Raw genomic sequence first — 24,637 nt, 5'->3', positions numbered from 1 at the left:
GCGAGCCCGAGCCCTCATCCCCGGCCCGGGGAGCGGGGGCCGAGCGGGGCGGGGGTCCGGGCGGGGCCGGCGCGGGCCCCTCCCCGCCAAAGCCGCTAAAGCCGCGGGCGGCGGGGCCGGTGAGCGGCACCGGCGGGGGAGCAGCGCCGGCACCGGCCCCGAGCGGCACCGGCACCGGCCCCGAGCGGCACCGGCCCCGGGGCCATGCGGGGCGCGCCCGGCTCCGCGCTGCGGGCGGCGCTGCCGCTGCTGGGCGCCGCCGTGTCCCTCGTGTCCCTCTGCGCAGGTACGGCGGCACCGGGAGCGGCTCTGGGAGCCGGGGAGCGGCACCGGGAGCGGCTCTGGGAGCCGGGGAGCGACACCGGGAGCGGCGGAGCGCGATGGTCGGGGCGCTGCGCTAGAGCCCCGCTTATCCGTTCCGGACCGTGCGCCCGTCGCCGTTCGGGGGTTCGGGCGCTCGGTGCCCCTAATCCCGGCCGCTGTGCCGGTAACTGGGTCAGCGGGGACTTACCGGAGCGGAATCCCTGATCCCCGGGGCTTCCCGCGGCATCCCGGCCGCATCCGCCCGGGGCCGCTCGGGGCAGGTCTCGCACGCAGCGGCCCCGGTGCCGGTGGAGGGCCCGTCCCGGTGCCCGGCGCTGCCCGTGCCCCGGCGGAGGCGGCCGGTCCCCCCGCACAGGTAGCGCAGGTGCTGGGAGAGCTCCCTGCCCTCCATCGGCCCTTTACAGCCCAAACCCGCGCTCCCTAGCAGCGCTCCGCGAGCCAGCGGTAAGCAGGCAGCGTAACACAGCATATTTTACAGTTTTGCTGCTAGGTTTGCTGGGTTTCACCTTTCTCTCCGTGCTTTCACCAGAGCAGTTTCTTTGTGTGGTGCTGCTCGTTCGCAGAGAGGAGAGGTCAGAGCCCCGGGTGCGGAAGGACCGTGCCCCCATCCAGCTGCTGACAGAACCCCTGCTTTGGGCAGGGGGGAGGAACTGAGCCCAGCTGTGGGCTGCGATGTGCTTCTGTGTAGTACTGCACATCTGGCAACCTCTGGTCCCTCCTCGGGGTGTAAATCCTGCTCTGTAAGAGCTCTCCTTATTTCTCTGGAGCTGTGCTGTGTTTGGCGTGCCCGCGGGACGGGCAGCCCGGTGTGCCCGAGGTGAACCCGAGCCGTGCAGTGTTACCAGAGCGCTCGGGAACCGCGCTGGGTTCGTTTGTTTGTGAATCAAACCGTGCACCGCTTTGCTCTCCGCAGGGGCATGCAGGCTCCTCTCCTCCTGCCCTGCCCCAGAGGGCAGCCCAGACAGGCAGATGTGGCAATAGAGGGGACAGGCAGTGTGACTGTCTGGGTGGAAAATTCCTTGTCAAACCCCCCAGATGTGACTGAGGAGCGCTCAGTGCTGGGGCCTCTCTTGTGCAAGCAGTTCCAGCCTTGCCGTGGGTCAGAGCTGTGGGCCTGGCTTATCTCAGCTGCTCCCTGGAGTTTGTACCCTGTTTGTACGGGCTGCACCAGCAGGTTCTGCTTCAGCTCTGTGCAGGAGCTGCAGGACACAAAATCCTGCACTCACAGCACTCTGCTGTGTTACTCGTGTCCCATAAAACCTTCCCAAGGATCCCTTGCCTGCTCAAACCCAAAAATGTCCTTTGGCAGCTTGTTCCACCAAAAGCAATTTCCCTGGGTGCTGTAGCCCTTTCCCTGCCCTGTCAATGTTAATTCCAATGCCTGGACCCAGCTCCTGCCTGCTGGGTTTTGCCTTGGCTGCTGAGCTTTTCCAGAATGGGGATTTTGAGCCTCCAGTATCTTCCTTCCCAAATAATGATACTTGCAAATATTTGTAAAATCATTCCCCAGATGTTTATTTAAGAAATCAAAACTCTGAAACTCTGTGATGTCTCTCATTCAAAGACATTTTCTTCTCAATTCTAGAACAAATACTTTTCCTCTATTTTCTACAACTTTCTAGTTTTTGTCCTGTTTGGCATCAGCCCTTCGTACAGTATATTTATATAGGGAACTCTTCCTCCAACTATTTTCCTTCAGAGCCCTCTCCAGAGGGGGAACTTCTCCATATTTTTCATTATAGTCCAAAAAGCAGATTTGGTTTTTTTAAGACCAGTCATTGCTCAAAATTCTGGTATTTCCTTCTGAAGAAATGTGTTACACGAGAATCAATTTGTCACTTCCATGGCTGGGCTGGATCTGTCCCAGCCGGGCTGAGGATCCCCTGGCCCTGCTGCAGGTGCTGGAGGGCAGGCTGGGCTGCACTGGAGCTCTGGGCTGGGAGCTGCTGCCTCTGCCATACCTGTGACACCTGCTGAGAGTCCCCAGGCACGGGTGGGTGGGCTGTGCTCGCTGGGTGCACCTGGAGAGGAGAGGAGGAGAGGCGAGATTCCTCCCTCCTGCTCCATGGAAGTGTGCTGCCTGTGACACCTGGGCTGCCCAGGGCTTTAGAGTGCCTGTGAAATGCTGAGTACCCGACCCCACTCATCCTCTAGGTGTGAGCAATGATCCCTTCATAGAACCCTCACACCTCTCCAGAACTGCCTTTGATGTGACAGCTGAGTTTCTTAATGCCCGATCCCCTTGCTGTCTCTCCTGGAACTCTTCCTGCTTCTCCTGTGCCCTTCTGAGGTGGGTGACAGCGTCTGATCCCGCCCGGCAGAGCAGGGCTGCGTCCTCTCCTGTGTCTCTGCTCTCCCCACGAGCTGCAGCTGCAGCATTCCCCAGGGTAGGGACAGCCCTCTGTCCCCAGACGTGAGGGTGTGCTGTCCTGCTCGGGCACAGCTGAGCTGTTCTGTGTGGTGGTGTGGCTGTCCCTGGCTGGCTGTTCTGTGTGGTGTTGCTGTCCCTGGCTGGCTGTTCTGTGTGATGGTGTTGCTGTCCCTGGCTGGCTGTTCTGTGTGGTGGTGTGGCTGTCCCTGGCTGGCTGTTCTGTGTGGTGGTGTGGCTGTCCCTGGCTGGCTGTTCTGTGTGGTGGTGTTGCTGTCCCTGGCTGTTCTGTGTGGTGGTGTTGCTGTCCCTGGCTGTTCTGTGTGATGGTGTTGCTGTCCCTGGCTGGCTGTTCTGTGTGGTGGTGTTGCTGTCCCTGGCTGTTCTGTGTGATGGTGTTGCTGTCCCTGGCTGGCTGTTCTGTGTGGTGGTGTGGCTGTCCCTGGCTGGTTGTTCTGTGTGGTGTCGCTGTCCCTGGCTGTTGGTGCCCCAGCACGGGCAGTGATGGAGTCCCCATCCCTGCAGGGACCCACACCCTGTGGCTGTGGCCCTCGGGGACCCAGTGGGTCAGCAGTGACCTCAGCAGAGATGAGGAGCAGTTGGACTCGATCTCAGAGGCCTTTCCAATCCAAACAATTCTGTGATTCTGCGGTGAAGTTGTTTTGCAATGCTCTGAAGTCAGTCCCACTCGTGCTTTCAGCAGCCCCTGTTACTCACTGCCCCTGCAGCTCGCGGAGCTCCCAGACCGGCCCCGGGACACAGCCCGGCCACGAGAGGCTGAGCTGCTGCTCCTGCCCCGGCCACGAGAGGCTGAGCTGCTGCTCCTGCCCCAGCCCGGGGCCACAGCCATGAGAGGCTGAGCTGCTGCTCCTGCCCCAGCCCTGGGGCCACAGCCATGAGAGGCTGAGCTGCTGCTCCTGCCCCAGCCCTGGGGCCACAGCCCGGCAGGCTGAGCTGCTGCTCCTGCCCCAGCCACGAGAGGCTGAGCTGCTGCTCCTGCCCCAGCCCTGGGGCCCCAGCCATGAGAGGCTGAGCTGCTGCTCCTGCCCCGGCCCGCAGGCTGAGCTGCTGCTCCTGCCCCAGCCATGAGAGGCTGAACTGCTGCTCCTGCCCCAGCCCGGGGCCACAGCCATGAGAGGCTGAGCTGCTGCTCCTGCCCTGGCCACGAGAGGCTGAGCTGCTGCTCCTGCCCCAGCCCTGGGGCCACAGCCATGAGAGGCTGAGCTGCTGCTCCTGCCCCAGCCCTGGGGCCACAGCCATGAGAGGCTGAGCTGCTGCTCCTGCCCCAGCCCGCAGGCTGAGCTTCTCTGCCAGCAGAGTTCCTCTGCCGTGGCCAGTTCCCAGCAATTCTGCAGTTGGAGAGCAAGGGCTGTGCCAGACCCATGCCCTCCCATGGCTCCTTTACTGGTACTTCTTGTCCTGGCTCCATCACCAGCACGGGGCTGCACCATGGCAAGCAGCCAGGCTGTGATTTTTGGGATCTCCTTTGAGCCCCTTGGTCCCACAGTGAGACTTTTGCCAGCTGGGCCCCTTCTGAGCCCGGTCAGTCAGGTCCAGGGGTGTGTCCTGCATCCCTGCCCAGGGATGGAGGTGCCAGGGGCAGCTCTGTCCTGGCACTGGGGTCTGTGCCCAGGGCAGGGGATCCAGCCCCTGTGGAGAGAGCCCACAGTCATGGGAGCCCCAGGTCTGTTACTTGGAAATGAAATCAAAGTGTATCTAGAAGGGCACAATAGACAATGACCATAAAAAATGATCAAAGATGGAAATGTTCTGGATATTCAGCATTTCCTCCCATCAGGCCACTTAGATTTTTGCTTTCCAATTTAATTTTGAAATGCTCTACTGCTACCTATGGTGAGTAGTGATGGATTATGACTTTGTGGAAGATTAGAGCCCTGTTAATCTGTGTAGTAAAAAGTTTGTGCTGAGATGTAGAACCTTGTGTGGCTCATGAGAGAGGGCAGGTCTGGGCTTTGCTCCTCAGAGATTTTAGTTAATAAACTCTGTTAAAAACCAGAGTTTTGGCTTTTAGTTTTCTGTTAGCCCCACGGTATGTGGGCTTGTGGTAAGTGTTCGGTTCCTTCCATTTAACTTAAGAAGTGGCACTGTTTATGAATGTGTTTAAATTATTCCTTGTCCTCACGGAGCTGGTGTTTGCACCCCTGCTCTTCCATCCCTGCTCCCAGGCAGTGTCACCCTTCCTCCTCAGTTATGGGTGATTCCTGTGTTGGGGCTGGCACACAGACCCATCTCAGTTATGGGTGATTCCTGTGCTTGGGGCTGGCACACAGACCCATCTCAGCTATCAGTGATTCCTGTGTTGGGGCTGGCACACAGACCCATCTCCTCAGTTATGGGTGATTCCTGTGCTTGGGGCTGGCACACAGACCCATCTCAGCTATCAGTGATTCCTGTGTTGGGGCTGGCACACAGACCCATCTCAGCTATCAGTGATTCCTGTGTTTGGGGCTGGCACACAGACCCATCTCCTCAGTTATGGGTGATTCCTGTGCTTGGGGCTGGCACACAGACCCATCTCAGCTATCAGTGATTCCTGTGTTGGGGCTGGCACTCGCTGGCCAGGGCTGGAGCACACAGACCCATCTCCTGTGTTTGCTGGGCTGCTGCTGGCCCTGCTCCTCCTGCCCAAAGGCTCATTGCAGGCTGTGTCTGCCTGTGCTGTGTGTTTCTGCCAGTGGCACTGAGGGCTAAAAGGCAGGAAATGTCGCTTTTTAGGGAGGTCAGGCAGATTATTTTCTTCTCTGAACACCAAGTCATCCTGCCCTTGATGCATGTTGGGACTCATGCAAGGATCTGGTGTGTAGTCCCAGCTCCTACTGCAATAACAGCAGGAAAAATGTCCTTGGAAGCCATGAATGTGTTAAAAACGCCAGACCCAGGACACCTCTGCTCCTGGGGTGTGTGTGTGTACCCAAAATCTGCTGTCCTTGTGTGCCACAGTGGGCATCTCCCATGTCCCTCTGCCAGCTGGTGTACCCAAAATCTGCTGTCCTTGTGTGCCACAGTGGGCATGTCCTGTGCCCCTCAGCCAGCTCTGTTCTCCTGCTGTTGTGGGGCCCTGTGGGTGCCAGCTGCCCTGGCAGGGGTCCCTCTGTCCCTCGGTGTGCCCGTGGCTCCTGTCCCTGCCAGAGGGAGCCTGAGGGGTCCCTGCCTGCCCCTCTGCCCTGGCCCAGCTCTCCAGGCAGCCCTGGAGGGCAGCCCAGGTCCTGCAGGATGGAGATGGGCTCAGGGAGGCTCAGGGCACACTGGGGGTGATGCTGCACAGCTCCATGCCCAGGGGCTGGCACTGCTGCTGGCCAGCCTGGATGCTGCCGTGCTCTCTGCAGCCATGGCGTGCCTCAGTCGTTCACTTTCTCCTCATTTCTCAACCAGAGAATGGAATGTTTTAAGGGAATTGTTGTGCTAGAGTCAATAAAGGAGTCCTGTTCATTACCAGATTAAAGAGTGCCTAATTTTGAAAGTTTGGGGGGCACATTTTCTGCCTGCCTCTGTGATCCTTTTACTCTGTGACTGTCACCTTGTTCCATTCCTTGGTTTCCAAGGTGGATGGGAGTCCTGACATTTGCCCTGAGACAGAGCATCCCCAATGGCAGGGCTGTGCTCAGGGATGCCCTTGGGGAGGGAGGGAGCATTTCAGGCAGTAGTTTCCCATTCCTCCTCTTCCCTCGTGCTCTGTGGGAGGGAAGCAGCCCCAAGGCGGTGCTGGCTGGGCAGTGAGAGGAGCATCTCCCATCGCTGCGCTGCTCCCCGCGGCCTGCAGGCTGAGGGAACGCCCTGCTGGCCGCTCTGGGACATCAGAGCAGGATCGATCCAGATGTGTGGGGTGAAACTCGGGACGCGTCCCCAGGGGCTGTAGGTGGGCTGGTCATGGAGCTGACCTGGGCAATTCCCTCCAGTGGAAGGAGTTGCCGTGAATGACCAGGAGCAGCCCTGGGCGTTCCTGATGGAGCAGAGCGGATAAAGCACAGCTCTGGTGAGCGCTGTGTCCCTGAGGGTGTCAGCGGGGCTGTGACACCGGGTTTGTCACCCCCTGCTCAGTGGGGTGGCAGTGGGAAACCCCTGGATCTTCCCAAGGGAATGTGCAAAGTGTGCAGCCCAGGCTGCTCCCCCGAGTCCACAAGAGCTGAGGCAGCTGAAGTGGCACAGGTGTAAGAAACCTGAGTTTTTATGGCTGTATTCAATCACCTTCCTGCTCTGTTAACAAAGGGTTCTGGATGGACACAAGTGCTCTGGAAGCAGGGTCAGGGATTTGCACCTGGTTTGTGATTTCTGTCAGTTTTTCTGCACGAGAAGTCAGCCAGCAGCACAGGCAGGTGTCTGAGCAACCTGAGGCTTCTGCTTTTGTAGAATTGTATGTGAAAGTGGTCTCTGACAGTCTTCTGTGAGGAAAGTGCTTTGTGTTTCCCCCAGCTCCAGCTGTGATCATGTCTCTGAGCAGATTCAGCCACAGTTTTCCATTTCCCCCTGTGTGAGGGCAGGATTTGGTGGTGCAGAGCCCTCGTGGTTGTGGCAATGGCTCTCAGTGTGGTCAGGGTGAGGGTACAGGGCTCTCCAACCATCCTCCACTCACCCCAGGTTTGTGGGGCTGCTCGGGATGTGCAGGGACAGTTTTGATCAGCTCTGCTCTCAAGTAATCTGCAAGTACAGAGCATGGATAAATCTGTCGGTCATCCACTGCAGATGATGTAATAAAGATAATTTTCCATTTTATTTTTAGACTCTGAGAAAGGGACAAAAACACCATAATGACGTGTCTAAAGCCCTGAAGACACTTGCAACATCTTAGACTCATTTCCTCAATAATGCCTTTATTTTGCAGTTGTGGTGGTGATGTGTCTGTTTTCCTTCTGCTAGATCTCTAATTTATTTGGGTCTGGTGAGCCTTTCCCCTGGCAGCAGCTGTGGGAGCAGGGTGCTGTGTTTGAGGAGAGCTTTGGCTGTGTGCAGTGTGTGATGGACGGAGAGCTGAGGAGCGCTGAGGATTGCTGCTGGCACGCCTCACCCAGCACGGACACCGTGCCAGGGAGGGTTGTGGTGGGCCCGAGTGCAGATGAACCCCAGCTGCCGCTGCAGAGGGGTGGCACAGGGTGGGGACTGTTGTAAGGGGAGCAAAGAGGGGCATAGAGACAGAAATCAGATTTGTGCTGATGTCTGTCAGGACTTCTGTGCTCCTCTGAGTACTCTGGGATTGCAGAATCATGGAATGGTTTAGGCTGGAAACCCTCTAAGGTCATTGAGCCCAGCTGTGCCCCCAGCACTGGCAAGCCCACCAGTAGCCCATGTTCTACTTTTCGAATCTCTTATCCTTAGGTAAAAGAAAGGCCCTCTCCCCCACAGTTCCAAAGGAAACAGAGATTTATGGCTGAAATGATTGTCCTGAGTAGAGCAGGGCTCAGACTGGCAGAGCTGGAGGGTGGCCTGGACAAGGTGGCCTGGACAAGGTGCCTCATGTCAGGGCACGCAGGGAGGAGGAGGAGGAGGAGTCTGTCCCTGTACCTGTGCCCGTGCTGGGGTGCTGTGTGTGTTTCACCTGGCTCGGGGCTGTCACCCAGGCAGCTCTGGCACAGTTGGGCTGGGGTGGCTGCTGTGGGACAGGCAAGGGGTGCTGGGGTTTTGGGAGCCAGCTTTCAGGGGAGCTGCTTTTTGGGGTGGCCATTCTTCTGCACCACAAAAGACAGATGACATCCCTAAAATCCTCTGGGACTGAGATTTAAACACTTGTCACCTATGGGTGCTGGGGACCCGTGCTGCAGGTGTGCCCTGGCACCGGCTGCAGCCCAGCACCCCTTCCCAGCACCCCATTCCCAGCCCCAACCCTGTGCCGGAGCTCACGGGGTGCCCTGGCAGGCAGCTGGCACGGTGCCCTGGGGCTCTGCGTGCCCCCACACGCCCGTGCCCAGCTGTGCCCTGTTGCAGGCCTGCAGTGCGTGTGCCAGCTGTGCGAGCACACCAACTTCACGTGCCACACGGAGGGCGCCTGCTGGGCCTCGGTGATGCTGACCAACGGGCGCGAGGAGGTGGTCAAGTCCTGCGTGTCCCTGCCCGAGCTGCACGCCCAGGTCTTCTGCCACAGCTCCAAGAACGTCACCCGCACCGAGTGCTGCTACACCGACTTCTGCAACAACATCACGCTGCGCCTGCCCCTCGGTGAGCGCCACGCTGGCCCGGCTGGGGGGCACACGGCGGGATGGGGGGGCACATTCTGAACCCGGCTGGGGGCTGGGGGGACACACTGGGGGCTGCCTGGGCACACTGGGCTGGGGCTCCCTGGGCACACTCTGTCCCGGGCTGGGCACACCACGGGCTGGGGGGCACACTCTGTCCTGGGCTGGGGGCTCCCTGGGCACACTCTGTCCTGGGCTGGGGGCTCCCTGGGCACACTGTGGGCTGGGGGCTGCCTGGGCACACTCTGTCCTGGGCTGGGGGTGCCTGGGCACGCTGCTCCCAGCTGCACTCACACAGCCAGCTACAAACTGCAGCTCTGCCATTAGCTGCAGTTTCCTGCCTTTCTAAGGGTGTCCCGGCGCTGGCCTCCGTGCCCCATGGGCGCTGTCCTGGGGCAGAGCAGTGGGGCACCCCGAGGCACTGCTGGGACCCCTTCAGCACAGGCAGTTTCAGCAGTTTGAGCCTGGGGTGGCCGTGGTTTATGTGAGCAGCCTGAGGGGCAGCTGGTCTGTGGTGTCACAGCAGTGTCACAGCAGTGTCACCCCAGTGCCCTGCTCAGCAGGGCTGGGAAGGAAGCTGTGAGATTCCAGCTCCCAATGACAGGGAGGACGAAGGTTGGCACTCCCAGGAGCCCCGTGTGTCACCCGGCTGGTGCAGTGTGTGAGGCTGCCAGGCTCAATGTTGTTGATTTGGTGCTTTCTAAAAATAAATATTTATACTATTTTAGCACAATTTTAGTTTAATTTTTTTCTTCTTTCCAAGATTTGGAAAGAAAATCCCAATTTTGTGTTTATTCCAGGCTTTAAAAAAAAAAAAGTGTAAAATACACTATTTTATCAGATAATCGCTTTTTATATACAATAGTGAGATATGTTACAGGTAATAAAGATGCAAATTAACACACAATTTAAAATTATAGCTTGAATTTAAGAAGCAGTCATGTAGTTCTTAATGGCATTTGAAAGGCTGTTGCTGGGCAGACCATGGGGGAGCCTTGGGCACTGTCACCTCCTGGTGAACCCTGGTGCCAGCCTCACCTGTGCCGTGGGGCAGGAATCAGCATTGTTTAATTGGTGCTAAGGATGATTTGTATGATGCCTGTATCCCCACAGACAGCTGGGAATACAAGCATCATCCAGTCACCCTAGGACATTTTCTTTCAGCTGACCACGGAAGGGACATGCTAATTGTGGTCATACTCTAGAAATAAAGTGCCGTGGTGGTTTTTCCAAGCTGGGAAGAAAGATGCTATTTCTAGAGGAGCAGTGGAGGCACATCTGCTGTTCCAGCACTTGAGCTGGGATTTGCAAAATCTCTGGTTTCATATTTCAGTCCCAAAAAAAAGGGATGAATTGTTACCCTGAGCCCTATGCTCCAAAGGTTCAGGGGAACCCGTGTGAGTGGGAACTGTGGCAGTGCAGTGAGGTTTCTGTGCTGGAATTGTGGCAGTGCAGTGAGGTTCCTGTGCTGGAATTGTGGCACTGCAGTGCAGTGAGGTTTCTCTGCTGGAATTGTGCCATTTCTGTGCAGGAATGCACTCACAGCTGGCCATGCTGCTGGGGCAGGGACACAGCTCACAGCTGGGGCAGGGTCTGCATTGAGCCTGGGGCCATGCCCTGCCCAGGCCCTGCCCACAGAGCAGCTCCTGCTGGTCAAACCTCCTGATGATTTTTCTTTTGTCGCTGTTTTTGTTACTGTGGTGGCCCAGGAACAAGAAACTCGTTCATGTTTTGTTCATGTCGTGTTGTTTTCCAGCAGCTGGGGGGAAGCACTGACATGGTGTGGTCAGCATCTCCTGTGTGTGTGTTTGTCTTCAGCCAGGGAGGAGTGAGCCTCATTCCCACCGGGAATGGGTCTGACAAGCCCTGCAGGGAGGAGCTGGCTCGGATGGCTCAGGGCAAGTGCTGGACAGCCGGGGGACAGCTCATGCCCCGTGCTCTGTGCCCGCTGTGAGCCCGTCCTGCTGTCCTGCAGTGTCCCCTGCACAGAACCCGTCCTGCTGTCCTGCACAGTGTCCCCTGCTCAGAACCCGTCCTGCTGTCCTGCAGTGTCCCCTGCTCAGAACCTGTCCTGCTGTCCTGCACAGTGTCCCCTGCACAGAACCCGTCCTGCTGTCCTGCAGTGTCCCCTGCACAGAGCCCGTCCTGCTGTCCTGCACAGTGTCCCCTGCACAGAGCCTGTCCTGCTGTCCTGCAGTGTCCCCTGCACAGAGCCTGTCCTGCTCAGAGCCACTCCTGCCGTCCCACACAGTGTCCCCCGCACAGTCTGGGGTGGCAGGGCTGGCTCAGTGAGGTGCCAGAGCTCCTGGGGCAGGGGGATCCCTCTGTGTTGTTCTCCATCCCTGTTTCAGGGAAACCTCAGCCCTGTGGAAACACAATGAAAAGGGTTTAGGAGATCCTGGCGTGTCAGTTAACAAGCAGCAGTTCCAAGGTGGAATCCTGCTCATAAATCCTCTTAAAAACTTCCTGGGTCATCCCTGGAGCAGCCTCTTGAAGTCCTCAAAGGGAAAGCCTGTGAACACAATGTACAGCTTTGTGTTCAGGAGGGTTGGGGTTGTTCTGATGAACAGATGTGTGGTACTGACTGCAGGAGGATAGCAGTGGGTGCTGAACCTGTTTGCTGCTGCCTTGGAGACCCCACATCACCGTGGGCACTCTCAAACTCCAGGTTAAGGTGTGCTTGAGGCCCAGCTTCTCCCTGAAGGGAAGGAGTGACCTGGCATGGGGTGGACTTTGTGATTCTTACATCTGCTGCAGCTCTGAGATCTGATTTATACTCACAGTTCTGAGTGTTGTGGGTTTTTTATGGCTCATATTTCTGGTTTGTTTCATTTGAGGGGAAAGCATTGGTTGATTTTTCTTTTTAACTTATTTCAAAGTTTGGGGACATGGAAAGAATCGTGTGTGTTCCTGTGCAAGTGAATCCCTCAGCAGTGTCTTCCTAGAGCTCCTTGGGCGGTGGTCAGAATGCTGGCCAGAGAGCAGAACAGAAGGTGTATGGGGGAAAGGCTCCCTCACTTACAGACACGTGGTCTGTCCTGCCTGTTCTGTCTGTCCTGTCTGTCCTGTCTGTTCTGTCTCCCGGCCAGGACAATGGTGGGAAAGCATGGAATGGAGAAATGGAGACTCAGGGGTCACCTTATCACTCTCTGCAGCTCCTGGAAGGTGCCTGTGCTCAGCTGGGGCTGGGCTCTTTCTCCAGGCCAGAGGTCACAGTCTCAAGCTGCACCGAGGGAAATATAGGTTGGATATTAGGAGAAGGTTTTTTACAGAAAGGGCGATAAAGTTCTGGAGTGGTCTGCCTGGGGAGGGGTGCAGCCACCATCCCTGGATGTGTTTAACAAAACCTGGATGTGCCACTCAGTGCCAGGGTTTGCTTGAGGTGCTGGGGCTGGGTTGGACTCGATGCTATTGAAGGTCTCTTCCAACCCGGTGATTCTGGAATTCTGTGATTGTGTGATCCCGTGTGATTCTGTGAATCAGTGATTATGTGTGATTCTGTGATTCTATGATTGTGTGATCCTGTATGATTGTGTGAATGTGTGATTATGTGTGATCCTGTGTGAATCAGTGATTCTGTGTGAATCTGTGTGAATCTGTAATTGTGTGACCGTGTGACCGCTGCGGCGTCCCAGCCCAGCGGGTCACTGTGAGCTGCAGTGTCACTCTCCGGTCTGTCTGTCTGTCTGTCTGTCTGTGCAGCAGCAGGGCCCTCGGGCGGTGCGGGGCGGTGCCGCTCGGTCCGTGTGTCACTCTGTCTGTCACTCTGTCTGTCTGTCCAGCAGCAGCAGCAGGGCCCTCGGGCGGTGCGGGCCGGCTCCGGGCGGCGCTGCTGGCCGCCGTGGCCGTGCCGCTCGGTCCGTGTGTCACTCTGTCTGTCTGTCTGTCCAGCAGCAGCAGCAGCAGGGCCCGCGGGCGGGGCGGGCCGGCTCCGGGCGGCGCTGCTGGCCGCCGTGGCCGTGCCGCTCGGTCCGTGTGTCACTCTGTCTGTCACTCTGTCTGTCTGTCTGTGCAGCAGCAGCAGCAGCAGGGCCCTCGGGCGGGGCGGGCCGGCTCCGGGCGGCGCTGCTGGCCGCCGTGGCCGTGCCGCTGGCGTTGCTGGCGCTGCTGGCCGCGCTGCTCGCCCGCTCGGCCCGGGGCTGGCGGCGCCGCCCGCCCAGCGTGGAGGAGCCGCCGTGCGAGGGCAGCCTGGCGGGCTCGGGCAGGACGCTCAAGGACCTCATCTCCGACATGACCACCTCGGGCTCCGGCTCCGGTACGTGCGGGCTCCGGGGGCTCTGCCCGAACACAGCGGTTCGGTTCTGTGCTGCAATGGAGGCGTTAGAAACGGGAACTGAGTAATCAGAACCACGCGTGGAACCCAGCGCTGCCGGCTGGTGGACGTGGCAGATAATGGAAGGTGCGAAGTTCACCTGAGTGGCTCAGGATGCTGCTTCCCATTCTTTTTTTGTGTTTCGTGGCAGAATAATGTTCCTCCAAATTCTTGTTTTGAGCAGAACATTAATCTTTTTAACATTTTCCCTATTTCTACTCTGATGCCTCCATTGCTATTGAGAACTTGTTAAACCAAAGAAACCTAAAAATGAGGTGGGAAATCACAAATTCCAGCTCATTTGAACAGTGATGTACAGCCCAACCTTCCCTGATTAGAGCTTTTATTGAAAAGTATGTAAGCTATGCTTGCTTTTATTTGTAAGTGAAAAACGCAGAAATGGTGCCTAATTTAATTTATTTCCGTGAGCTGCATACCTCCGAGGATTAAGTTGTTGTTCTTCCCTAATGCCTTTTCACAGCTCTAATGAGCAGACTTTGGCGTTATTTATGCTGAAGTTTTCAGCAGTTCCCAGCCATCCCTGAGACAGGAACAGGGCTGGACTTGAGCAGAGCCAGAGCCCCATGCATCGGGGTGATTTGTTCTGATTTCAGCCAAAGTCAAGGTTGCAGTTCTTAAAAAAAAATTCCTCGCGTTAAGTCTCCAAAAAACACAGAATCAAATCAAACCAGGCAGGGTTTGTGGCTGGCAAAGCACAGTGGAGCTGCCATTATAATTTATTTTTATTTTCAAAAATTTCAGCCAGAGTAGAGCAACTAATTGACTTCAGGACAGCTGCAGCCTCTATCAAACCAAATGGAGTAGTTTGCGCCAAATTTTAAGACATTTACTGGGGTTTTAACAAGTTTTTTCTATGTACAGACGCTGAGAAGTAACATCAAAAAGTGCTATTTGAGGAGAGAGTGCCTGGGAGGGGATTTTCCCTTGGCACGGTTGGGAAGCAAAGCCATGGGTGCAGCTGACTGGGAGGGGGCAGTGCTGGGGTTTGAGGCCCCAGCTGAGCCATTTCACAGCCCCCTCCTCTCTTTTCCCCAGGCCTGCCTCTGCTGGTGCAGAGAACCATCGCCAGGACCATCGTGCTGCAGGAGATCGTGGGCAAGGGACGCTTTGGGGAGGTGTGGCACGGCAAGTGGTGCGGGGAGGACGTGGCTGTGAAAATCTTCTCCTCCAGAGACGAGCGGTCGTGGTTCCGGGAGGCAGAGATTTACCAGACAGTGATGCTGAGGCACGAGAACATCCTGGGCTTCATCGCTGCCGACAACAAGGGTGAGCAGCACCAGGGCTCCTGCAGGCTCTGCCAGCCCAAACAGCTCTGATTCTGTGTGCTGGGCTGGGTGGTGGCTGGGCTCAGTGCCCTGGAGTGCCTCCAGCCCCAGTGGTGACACTCACTGAATCCTGAGTGTCCTGGCTCCGTCTGAAACACAGCCCTGGGCTCTTCCCTGGCACACCTCCTTGCTGGCATTCCCCAAAAAGGGGAAGCTAACATTTCCCTAGCTAACATTGCTGTGAAAAACGCCAATCACTTGTTTTTAAAGTTTTATAAGTTTAATAGTCATAAAATGGTTATAAAAATAGTAATACAATTAGAGTAATAATAATTTGGACAATTTGGATTAGGACAATGTGAGACAATACAGACAAAGAGTTATGGATGCCCGGGTACCTTTTCTGGGCAGCATGAGCCTGAAAAAGGACACCCGTTAACAAAGGGTTAACCCTTAAAAACAATAACCTGTTGCATATTCATACACCTCATACATGATGCATAAATTCCATTCAAACACAGGGTTCTGTCTGGTCATCTCACCTTCTTCCTCTGAATCCTAACAGCGCCTTTGAGGCAGGAAGAAGTTCTTTTCCTCTGATAAGAGGGCAATAAATTCTTTTTTTCTGAAAGATTTAGGTGGCTGTGGATTTAGGCACAAGAAAGATTTAGGTCCTGTGGTTGCTATCTCTCTGTGAGTCCTTTCTTTTAAAAAAGCATCCTACATAGCATCGTTTCTATTTTAACATTTTTTAAATTATCTAAAACTATATTTAACACACTACTTAAGAGAATTAATACAGCATAACTTTCTAAGACAACACATATAATATTCATTCTAATATTTGCAAAAAAACAATCATAAAAGACATGCATTTTTCCCAATTTCTAATCCTCCTGCTCCCTCTGTCTAGATAATGGGACGTGGACTCAGCTGTGGCTTGTCTCGGAGTACCACGAGCAGGGCTCGCTGTTTGACTACCTCAACAGGGGCACGGTGACCGTGGAGGGCATGGTCAGGCTGGCACTGTCCGTGGCCAGCGGCCTGGCACACCTGCACATGGAGATCGTGGGCACGCAAGGCAAGTGCTGCCCTCCCACTTTCCTTCGGGTGTTTTCAGGAGCTTTGGTGCTCTCACAAACCTTCGTGGGTGACGTGGTGTCGTGAAGTGTTCTCCACACTGCTGACACCGGGGGGAACGGTGTGGGTGAGAGTGGTGCAGTGCAGACAGGGGAGAGGGACCTTCCCTTCCCCTTCCACTGTCTGCACTTTGCCCATGCCTCTGAAGAGATGCCTACAGAAGCAGCTCTGCTGAAGGGGAGTGAGCGCTAATGAAGGAAAAACTTGGAGAAACTTCTTCATGGAAAGGCTTGTCCGGCCCTGGCACAGGTTGCCCCGGGCAGTGGTGGGGTAAAAGCTGTGTGGATGTGACACTTGGGGAAATGGGTTAGTGGTGGCCTTGTCAGTGCTGACGAATGGTGGGACTTGGTGGTCTTGGAGGGTTTTTCTGACCCAATTCATTTAGTGATTTTGTAATTTTCTAAACGAATTTGGACAGTGAACTTCCAGTTTCTCTTTTTGTGTTTTATTCCTGAAGTACAGATATTGAAAAAAAAATGCTCCTAAAGTTTTCTTTTGAAGTTGAGAACATTTAGCAGAGCATCACTTGGTTCAAAATAGGCTTCTATATTTCTATAGGGTACAGTAACAGAAGTGAATAAAACTGTTTTACATCCTTGCTGCTTATATTAAATCCACACTGTTGCTACCAAAACTGGAGGCGGTTTCTGTTGCTGTGAGCAGGGAAGCCAGCGATCGCTCACCGGGATCTGAAATCCAAGAACATCCTGGTGAAGAGGAACGAGACCTGCGCCATCGCCGACCTGGGGCTGGCGGTGAAGCACGACTCGGTGCTCAACACCATCGACATCCCCCAGAACCCCCGCGTGGGCACCAGGAGGTGGGTCGGGAACCACAGACCCCTGGGGATGGGTCAGGCACTGCACCCCCAGAACCCCCGTGTGGGCACCCGCAGGTGGGTGAGACACTGCAGATCCAGAACATCCCCCAGAACCCCCGTGTGGGCACCCGCAGGTGGGTGAGACACTGCAGATCCAGAACATCCCCCAGAACCCCCGTGTGGGCACCCGCAGGTGGGTGAGACACTGCAGATCCAGAACATCCCCCAGAACCCCCGTGTGGGCACCCGCAGGTGGGTGAGACACTGCAGATCCAGAACATCCCCCAGAACCCCCGTGTGGGCACCCGCAGGTGGGTGAGACACTGCAGATCCAGAACATCCCCCAGAACCCCCGTGTGGGCACCCGCAGGTGGGTGAGACACTGCAGATCCAGAACATCCCCCAGAACCCCCGTGTGGGCACCCGCAGGTGGGTGAGACACTGCAGATCCAGAACATCCCCCAGAACCCCCGCGTGGGCACCCGCAGGTGGGTGAGACACTGCAGATCCAGAACATCCCCCAGAACCCCCGCGTGGGCACCCGCAGGTGGGTCAGGAACCACAGACCCCTGCGGATGGGTCAGGCACTGCAGCCCCTGGGCATGGCCCCTCGCAGCCCTGTCCCCATCAGCCCTCTGCCCTGGCACGAGGCAGGGATGGCTGCAGCCCCGGGGGGAGAGAGGCTGGGTGGGTGGGTGGGTGGGTGGGTGGGGGAGGCTGCAGACCCTGCTGTGGATGGAGCTCTCTGCCCCACGTGAGGCATGATGTGCTGGTCACCCCGGTCACCCCGGTGCTCTGGGCTGGGCAGGGCACAGCTGCCAGCACCACGAGGGCTCGCAGGGCTCCCTGTCAGCACGGCTGTGCCTTTGGTAGGAGCTGCCCCAGCAGAGTGACCCTGTGTGCCCCACAGGTACATGGCCCCCGAGATCCTGGAGGACGCGATGAACACCAACATCTTTGAGTCCTTCAAGCGGGCAGACATCTACTCCCTGGGGCTGGTGTACTGGGAGATTGCCCGCAGGTGCTCCGTCGGAGGTGAGGCGTTGGCCCTTCGCCTGGTCCCTGCTGGGTTTGGGGTGGTGGGGACAGTGAAGCCCTCCCGTTCCACCCTTCACCTGGTCCCTGGTGGGTTTGGGGACAGTGAAGCCCTCCCGTTCCACCCCCTGCCAGGGGCACCCGCGCAGTAATGCCTCTCCCCAGGGGTCACTGAGGAGTACCAGCTGCCTTACTACGACCTTGTGCCTTCCGACCCTTCGATTGAAGACATGAGAAGGGTTGTCTGTGAACAGAAGCTCAGACCAAGTATTCCAAACCAGTGGCAGAGCTGTGAGGTAAAAGCAATTTTCTAGTTTATTCTAGCTTTATTTTGTAGGGTTTTTTTTTTCTAGTTTTATTTTGTTATTTGTATTTTCAAGTTTAAGTCAAGACAGAATTTTTCAGTGAGAGATATGGCACTCAATGCCCAGCTTCTCCTGAATTTAGAAGCTTCAGATGTCTAGCTGTCCTTCAGATCAATACAGAAAAAAACTCTCTATACCAAGTGCTCGATGCTGTCCAAGGCAGGTCTTAATTGATGCTGCTCCTGTTGTGTCACTATTTCAGAGCACTGCACTTTATCTCCCTATGTTAAAACCAGAAAGCAGGGGGTGGTGGTTGCATCTCTGGCTGTTGTCTGTCCCCCTGCAGACCCTGTCTGTACCCTGGTCCCATTTCTGTCCCTACCCACTCTGTTTGTTCCCAGGTCCAGTTTCTGTCCCCAGCCCCTATTTGTACCTGGTCCCATTTCTATCCTCCAGCCCCTGTCTGTACCTGGTCCCATCTCTGTCCCCAGCCCCTGTGTGTACCAGCTCCTGTTTCAGTCCCCACACGCCCTGTTTGTTCCCAGGTCCAATTTCTGTCCCCACACCCTGTTTGTACCCTGGGTCCTATTTCTATCCCCCAGCCCCTGTCTGTACCCAGCTCCCATCTCTGTCCTCAGCCCCTGTCTGCACCCTGATCCCATTTCCATCCCCAGCCCCTGTCTGCACCCTGATCCCATTTCCATCCCCAGCCCCTGTCCGTACCCATTCCTGTTTCCATCCCCCAGCCCCTCTCTGCACCCTGATCCCATTTCCATCCCCAGCCCCTGTCTGTACCCAGTCCCATTCCCATCCCCAGCCCCTGTCGGTACCCATTCCCGTTTCCATCCCCAGCCCCTGTCTGTACCCATTCCCGTTTCCATCCCCAGCCCCTGTCCGTACCCTCTCTGTCCCCATGCCCAGCGCCTGTCCGTACCCATTCCCATCCCCAGCCCCTGTCTGTACCCATGCCCATGCCCATGCCCAGCCCCTGCTGAGTGCCCGCTGGTGCCCGGCAGGCGCTGCGGGTGCTGGGCCGGCTGATGCGGGAGTGCTGGCGTGCCAGCGGTGCCGCGCGTCTCACGGCGCTGCGCGTCAAGAAAACCATCTCTCAGCTCTGCGTGCCCGAGGACTGCAAGGCCTGACAGCCCCGGGGACGGGGGGACGGGGGTGCTGTGCTGCCCGGCTCCCCAGTGCGGCAGGGTTTGCGTTTCTGCTCTACCTCAGACGGCGCGGGCAGTGCCCAGCTCCGGCGCTGTGCCCGGCCCTGGCACCGCGCACCTCGGGGTTTGGCTTTGGCACAGCAAGTCCGTGACTTGCTCTGGCTTTGCTCGGTGATCAGACACCGGTGAATGGCAGGAGGGAGCTTACAGCATCATGGCACTGTAAAAATACCTTTTGCTGTTGTGCTTCTCATCCTTGTCAGACCCCAAACGCCCTGGAAGTGTCTGGTGTTGGTTAAAGCCTGTTTGTGAGACAAACCTCATGTTCTGTCCTCAAACCAAGAAAAAGACCAAATTAACCCAGATTTTTACCTTTTTTTTTTTTTTAATTTTATTTCAGGGATTTGAAAAGTGGTTGTCAGTAAATGCATTTTGAATTACTATATTTATAATTAACCAAGCAATTGGAAAAGATGGAAATTCCACTAAGTGTGTAGACTGTGAGCAAAACCATTGAGTCAGTTCCCTATTAACATTTATTTTTATTGTCTCAATTTCACATACAATGTCATGGTTAAAAATTGAGTTGTTTTACTCTGTCTTTTTTTCATTGAACAGATCAATGAAGGGACAACTTTTCCTTTTAACAGTTATTAGGAAAAATAACAGAGGCAACACTTTTCTGTTAGCTGTGAAGGGATGGAACAGGAGAAGTTCTACCTAAACTGAGAAAATATTTATTTTTAGCAATGTTTTTCCAATCACTGGCAGCAATTTTTTAGTGCCTTTTGATGTATTAGGGGGAAGCTTTAACAAATGCTAATACAATGTGTTCAGAGGTTTGTTATAGAATTTTGTAACAGCACCAGGCTGGTGATGAATATTTACATTTCTGACCAGGTTTCCATAATATCAGAAGCCAGCAACGTGAGTTGCTGTGTTAAAATTCAGCAGTGTTCTGGCATTTTGTGAATGGCCCACATATTTGAATATAGTGTTGGAGTATTCTTAATAGGCAAAATTATACATTTCATAGTCTTAGGGTTCTTGACATGTTTCTAAATCCATCTGGCCCATGGGAATTAATCCCAGAGATGCTTCCAGAATAGCAAAGCTTTGCAGAAATCTGGTGTGGCCCCCACAGGTCCATGGCAGGAGGTGTTGGTGCAAAATCTCTTCCCTGGAGCTATTGCAGGCAAGAACGTGTTAAATTTTACTGAGTTTGAGTCAGCGGTGCCATCCATTACTCGGGCTTCACCCTGCTGTGCTCACCCTCAGGATGATGTGGGTACCTGCTGGCTGTGAGCTGCTGAGGGTGGCTCTGGGCAGCCTGAGAGCTCAGCCTGCAGGGCTCTGAGTGCTGCAGCATGGCACTGCAGCTTGCTCCTGCCTGCTGCAGCCCAGCCCTGCATCCTGCTCCCCTCCGCTGCAGCCAGCAATGCTGCACGGTGGCTGCTCACACCTCACCACGGCTGAACTGGGGATCCACGCAGGGGATGGGGCTTGGAGCAGCCTGGTCCATGGAAGGTGTCCCTGCGAGGTAAAACCAGACAAGCTTTAAGGTCTCTGCCGACCCAAACCGTTCTGGGGCTCTGCGATTCAGTTCCTGTGTGCTTCAAGTGCATGAACGCCCATGGAGCTCAGTGGTGTGACTCTGCAGGCTGTTTGAGGGGTGATCTTGGCAGCTGCATGATCCAAAGCCTGGTGCTGACTTGACTATCAAAAAAAATTGCAAAGCTAAGGCCCAGCATCTGTTCTTGTAGTATGTGCAAGAACATACTATCTTAAAAATGAAGAATCAAAGCTTTTTTTTTTTTTTAAGTGGGAAAAGAGTTTCAGTTTCTCCCCTGGAGCCTCTGAAAACTGTTGACCAGCCCAGTAATTTGAACAAGACCCTGCTGATGCCTGGCTGGGAAGTGTGGGTGGAGGATGCTCAGGCTCAGCTGCTCCTCACACAGGTCACAGCTCCAGCCCCAGAAGTGCTTTAACCTTTTCCCTGGACACAGCTCTTGGCATCACATTATGGTCTGTTTGCCCTGGCTTTTCACCCAACTCAGTATTTTTGCTCTGGTTTTCTTTTCTCTTTTGTTGTTGAGAGGTGAATGTACATTTTGATGGATTGGAGTTGAGTGCAACTGAGCCAAGGGGCTGATGTTGTATTGAGCTCTGAAATGTTTGTAAACTCTAAAGTCCTTTAGAAAAACTCCAAAGAACCCTTGTTTGAGTGGCCTTTCCCCTCCCTGTGGGTTTGTCTTGGTCTAATTTAAGCACAGAGGTTATGCCAAGACACTTCTGTGCAGTTTAGGGAGGCTTAGGTTTCCTCAGAGGTCACAATGCTCCTGATAATCTTCACTTAAAGCAAAAGTTCTTAATGAAATGAAAAAATGAAGATTTTCAAGGTCAAGGATGCTCAAAACCTGTTACCACATTCAGCTTTCCCTAACTGATGCTTCTAACAGGGGGGGAATAACCAATAATTTATAATTTGCTTCTAATAACAATCTAAAGTTTAATGTAGGGATTATGCACTGAAAGGGAAAGTTAATTAATGTTTCCTAACACCTAATTTTTTTTGTACTACTTGAACTGCTGCCCCCACACACTCCTTTAGAAATTCAGGCTGTAATCTCTTTTGCACTCCTCTACTTTTATAATTTGCACTTAATCAAGTTCATTCCCTCACATGACACTATAAAGAGTCCTGCAATATTTTAGCAATTGCTGTGTCACTTTGCTTGGTACTAGATTCAGGAATTAGGAATGAATGGGTTTAGAAGTATGCCCAGTCCCCACAATGGGTCTGGGCTTTGAGCAGGGCAGGTTTTCCTCAGTCCCTGCAGCTCCTGAGCCAGGGTGGGCTCGAGGCTGCCCCAGGTCACGGCAAGGAGGAGTTTGGGCTTTGCCTGGGGGCAGCATCACAGGACAGGGCCAGGGGGCACTGGGGATGCTGCTGGGACAGGTGGGCACTGGGCACTGCAGGTGGGCACACGCCGGGCACTCCTTTGGGTGCACGGAGACAGGCACAGCCTCGTGTGCTGGCGAAGGTTATGGCTCAAACCCCTGCTCTGGGCCAGTGAGGGTGTATTGGAGTGGCCTTGGGGTGTCCTTGATCCATCCCTGGGGATCCCAGGGCCAGCGCCCGGGTGCCCCAGCAGCCCTGCACGTCTGTGCCTCCTCTGCCCCTGGCTGTGTGTCTGTGGTCCCAGGGACCACCCCCACAGGCCGCGGGACCCCAACCCCCCAAAGCTTTTAGGGAAAGATGTCCACGTTCTGCTCTAGTGGGCAGAGCAATATTTATGAATGTACAGGGAATAAGCACCGAGGTACAATATATTTCTACAGAATATAAGAAATGTGCAATAAATTGTAACTTACACTGAATGTATTTTTGGCATAAATGGACCAGATGTGTTTTGAATGTAGCTATGACATTGTGTCTAAGCCTGCTGTGATTCTCAGTCCCTAAGAAAAACGTGTCATGTTTTGTCAATCTACAAACCACTTCCTCAGTTGTCTGTTTTTAAAAGAAGTGTGAGTATTTTATCTGGAACACTGTAATATTTCTGAACTAAGTATAGCAGTGCAATGCTAACTTCAACCCTCGTGTTGTGAAATATCTGATCTGTGTACACTGCAGGGTTATTTTTAAAACTATTGCTAAAGTTATTGCTTGATATTGCAGCTGCCTGGATGTAAATAATGGTTTAGCTGTTGTATTTTGTATGCGGATTTGGAGAAGACGTGGCAATTTTAATAAATTCAGCATACTCTGCCCTTGTGTTCCCGTGGCCTGAAATTGTTCTTATGTTCGTGTGAGGGGAGGAGGGTTGAGCCTGTGTGAGCCTGTAGAGCCCTTCCCTGGTGTCTCTTGCACCCACTCTGAGCTCCCTTTCATACAGCACTCCTGATCCTGCTCTTCCCCCTAGTGAGATTTTCAGTGCTGCAAATCTGAGTGGGACCAGCCCACTCTGAGCACTCAATTCTGGAGTGTGCATGCTTGAAAATCCCCCTGACACAGCCATAATCCGGGAATTCAAGTCAGACTTTATTTTAACTTAAGGCATGTCAAAATGAAATCTGCCGTGCTGTGACCCAAGAAACCTCAGTGGCTTTTGAAGGATACTATGGGTTTTTTTTGGGTTTTTTCCCCCTTAACAAGAGCTTTGCATTGCAGCAGTTACTCGTGGGCTCTCTGGTCCCTGCCCGTCTCCAGGCCGGTGTCGCCGTCACGGCGGTGGCTGTGCCCGGGCAGCCGGGTCCGATGGCCCAGCACAGCCGGGGGCTCACGGCGAGCATCGGCTGCCATGCCCCGGCCAGCGCGGCCCCGGGAGCTGCGTGCTGTCCTTGCACCCGGCCCCGGGGAGCTGCGTGCTGCCGTTCCAGCACCGAGGGCATCTCCGCACCCGGCCCTGGAGAGCTGCGTGCTGTCCTTGCAGAGCCGAGGGCATCTCCGCACCCGGCTCTGGAGAGCTGCGTGCTGCCCCTCCGGCCCCGGGGAGCTGCGTGCTGTCCTTGCAGCCCCGGGGGCATCTCCGCACCCGGCCCCGGGGAGCTGCGTGCTGCCCCTCCGGCCCCGGGGAGCTGCGTGCTGCTGTTCCAGCACCGAGGGCATCTCCGCACCCGGCCCCGGGGAGCTGCGTGCTGCCCCTCCGGCCCCGGGGAGCTGCGTGCTGCTGTTCCAGCACCGAGGGCATCTCCGCACCCGGCCCCGGGGAGCTGCGTGCTGCCCCTCCGGCCCCGGGGAGCTGCGTGCTGCTGTTCCAGCACCGAGGGCATCTCCGCACCCGGCCCCGGGGAGCTGCGTGCTGTCCTTGCAGCCCCGGGGGCATCTCCGCACCCGGCCCCGGGGAGCTGCGTGCTGCCGTTCCAGCACCGGGGCCATCTCTGCCTCCCGGTATTCATTCTTTTCCAGCGCACCTGGAAAGGTGGAGGCGGGTGGTGCCTCTGCCCTGGGTGTCGTGCCCCGGCTGCACATCCCGGCCTGCGAGGCTGGCACACGGCAGACACCGCTCGGTGCGGGCCGGCTGGGAAAGAGAACGGGCTGATTCCCCAGGTTCTTATTGCTGAGTCAATCAGGTGCCCCGCAGCCCCCGGTGTGCGCTCGGCGGCTGAGGAGGGGAGCGGCTCCCGAGCCCCCGAGGGCTGTGTCCCACCGAGGGGGGATGGCTCCTCCTTTGTGCGGCTCAGGGGCTGCGGGCAGACACCCTGCGGGCGCTGCAGCCCCGGAGGGATGAGTGCCCCATCCCTGGGAGCCGGGCTGGACCGGGCAGGAGCAGCCTGCGCTGGAGGAGGGCGCCCCATGGCTCCAGCCCTGGCACCGAACCGGCGCCGTGCCCGGGAGGAGCCTGGGGCAGGGCATCCCTGTGTGACCTTCCCGGGCACCGTGAGCCCTGCCCGGACACCTGTGAGCCCTGCCGGGGCCAGGGGCTCCTGCCAGGCATGCAGGGTGCGTGGCTGTGCAGGGCACAGAGCAGCCCAGGGTAACGGGTCTGCTGGAGCAGCTCGCACCGAGGTCCTGCTTTGTGCTCTGGTGAGCGGTGTCGTTCATTTCTGCCCTCAGCTTGTTTGCAGATGAGTCACCGGGTTTCAGGAGCGTCAGAAAGGGCTGCCGGAGGAAGCGAAACGCGCTTTGTTTTCAAGCATCAGCGCGGTGACCGTGAGCAGGAAAAGGGGAAGAGGCTTTGAGTCACCCGCTCCCCGCG

At 55.7% G+C, this 24,637-nt stretch overlaps 1 protein-coding gene across 1 annotated transcript; it reads left to right on the top strand.

Annotated features, from left to right (window-relative positions):
• Positions 1-204: 204 nt before the first annotated feature.
• On the top strand, positions 205-22,709 carry ACVR1C (activin A receptor type 1C). Its single transcript, XM_059476036.1, has 10 exons — positions 205-286; positions 8,630-8,860; positions 12,663-12,683; positions 12,899-13,132; positions 14,246-14,476; positions 15,389-15,556; positions 16,279-16,435; positions 17,346-17,470; positions 17,636-17,766; positions 18,792-22,709. Exons 1-10 carry the CDS (start codon positions 205-207, stop codon positions 18,915-18,917), a joined length of 1,506 nt encoding a protein of 501 aa, XP_059332019.1. The 3' UTR covers positions 18,918-22,709.
• Positions 22,710-24,637: the final 1,928 nt, after the last annotated feature.

Source organism: Ammospiza nelsoni, chromosome 7, assembly GCF_027579445.1.
Source record: "Ammospiza nelsoni isolate bAmmNel1 chromosome 7, bAmmNel1.pri, whole genome shotgun sequence".
Classification (NCBI taxonomy): Eukaryota; Metazoa; Chordata; class Aves; order Passeriformes; family Passerellidae; genus Ammospiza; species Ammospiza nelsoni.
Note: the sequence above shows the minus strand (reverse complement) of the source record. Positions and strands in the feature narration are given on the sequence as shown.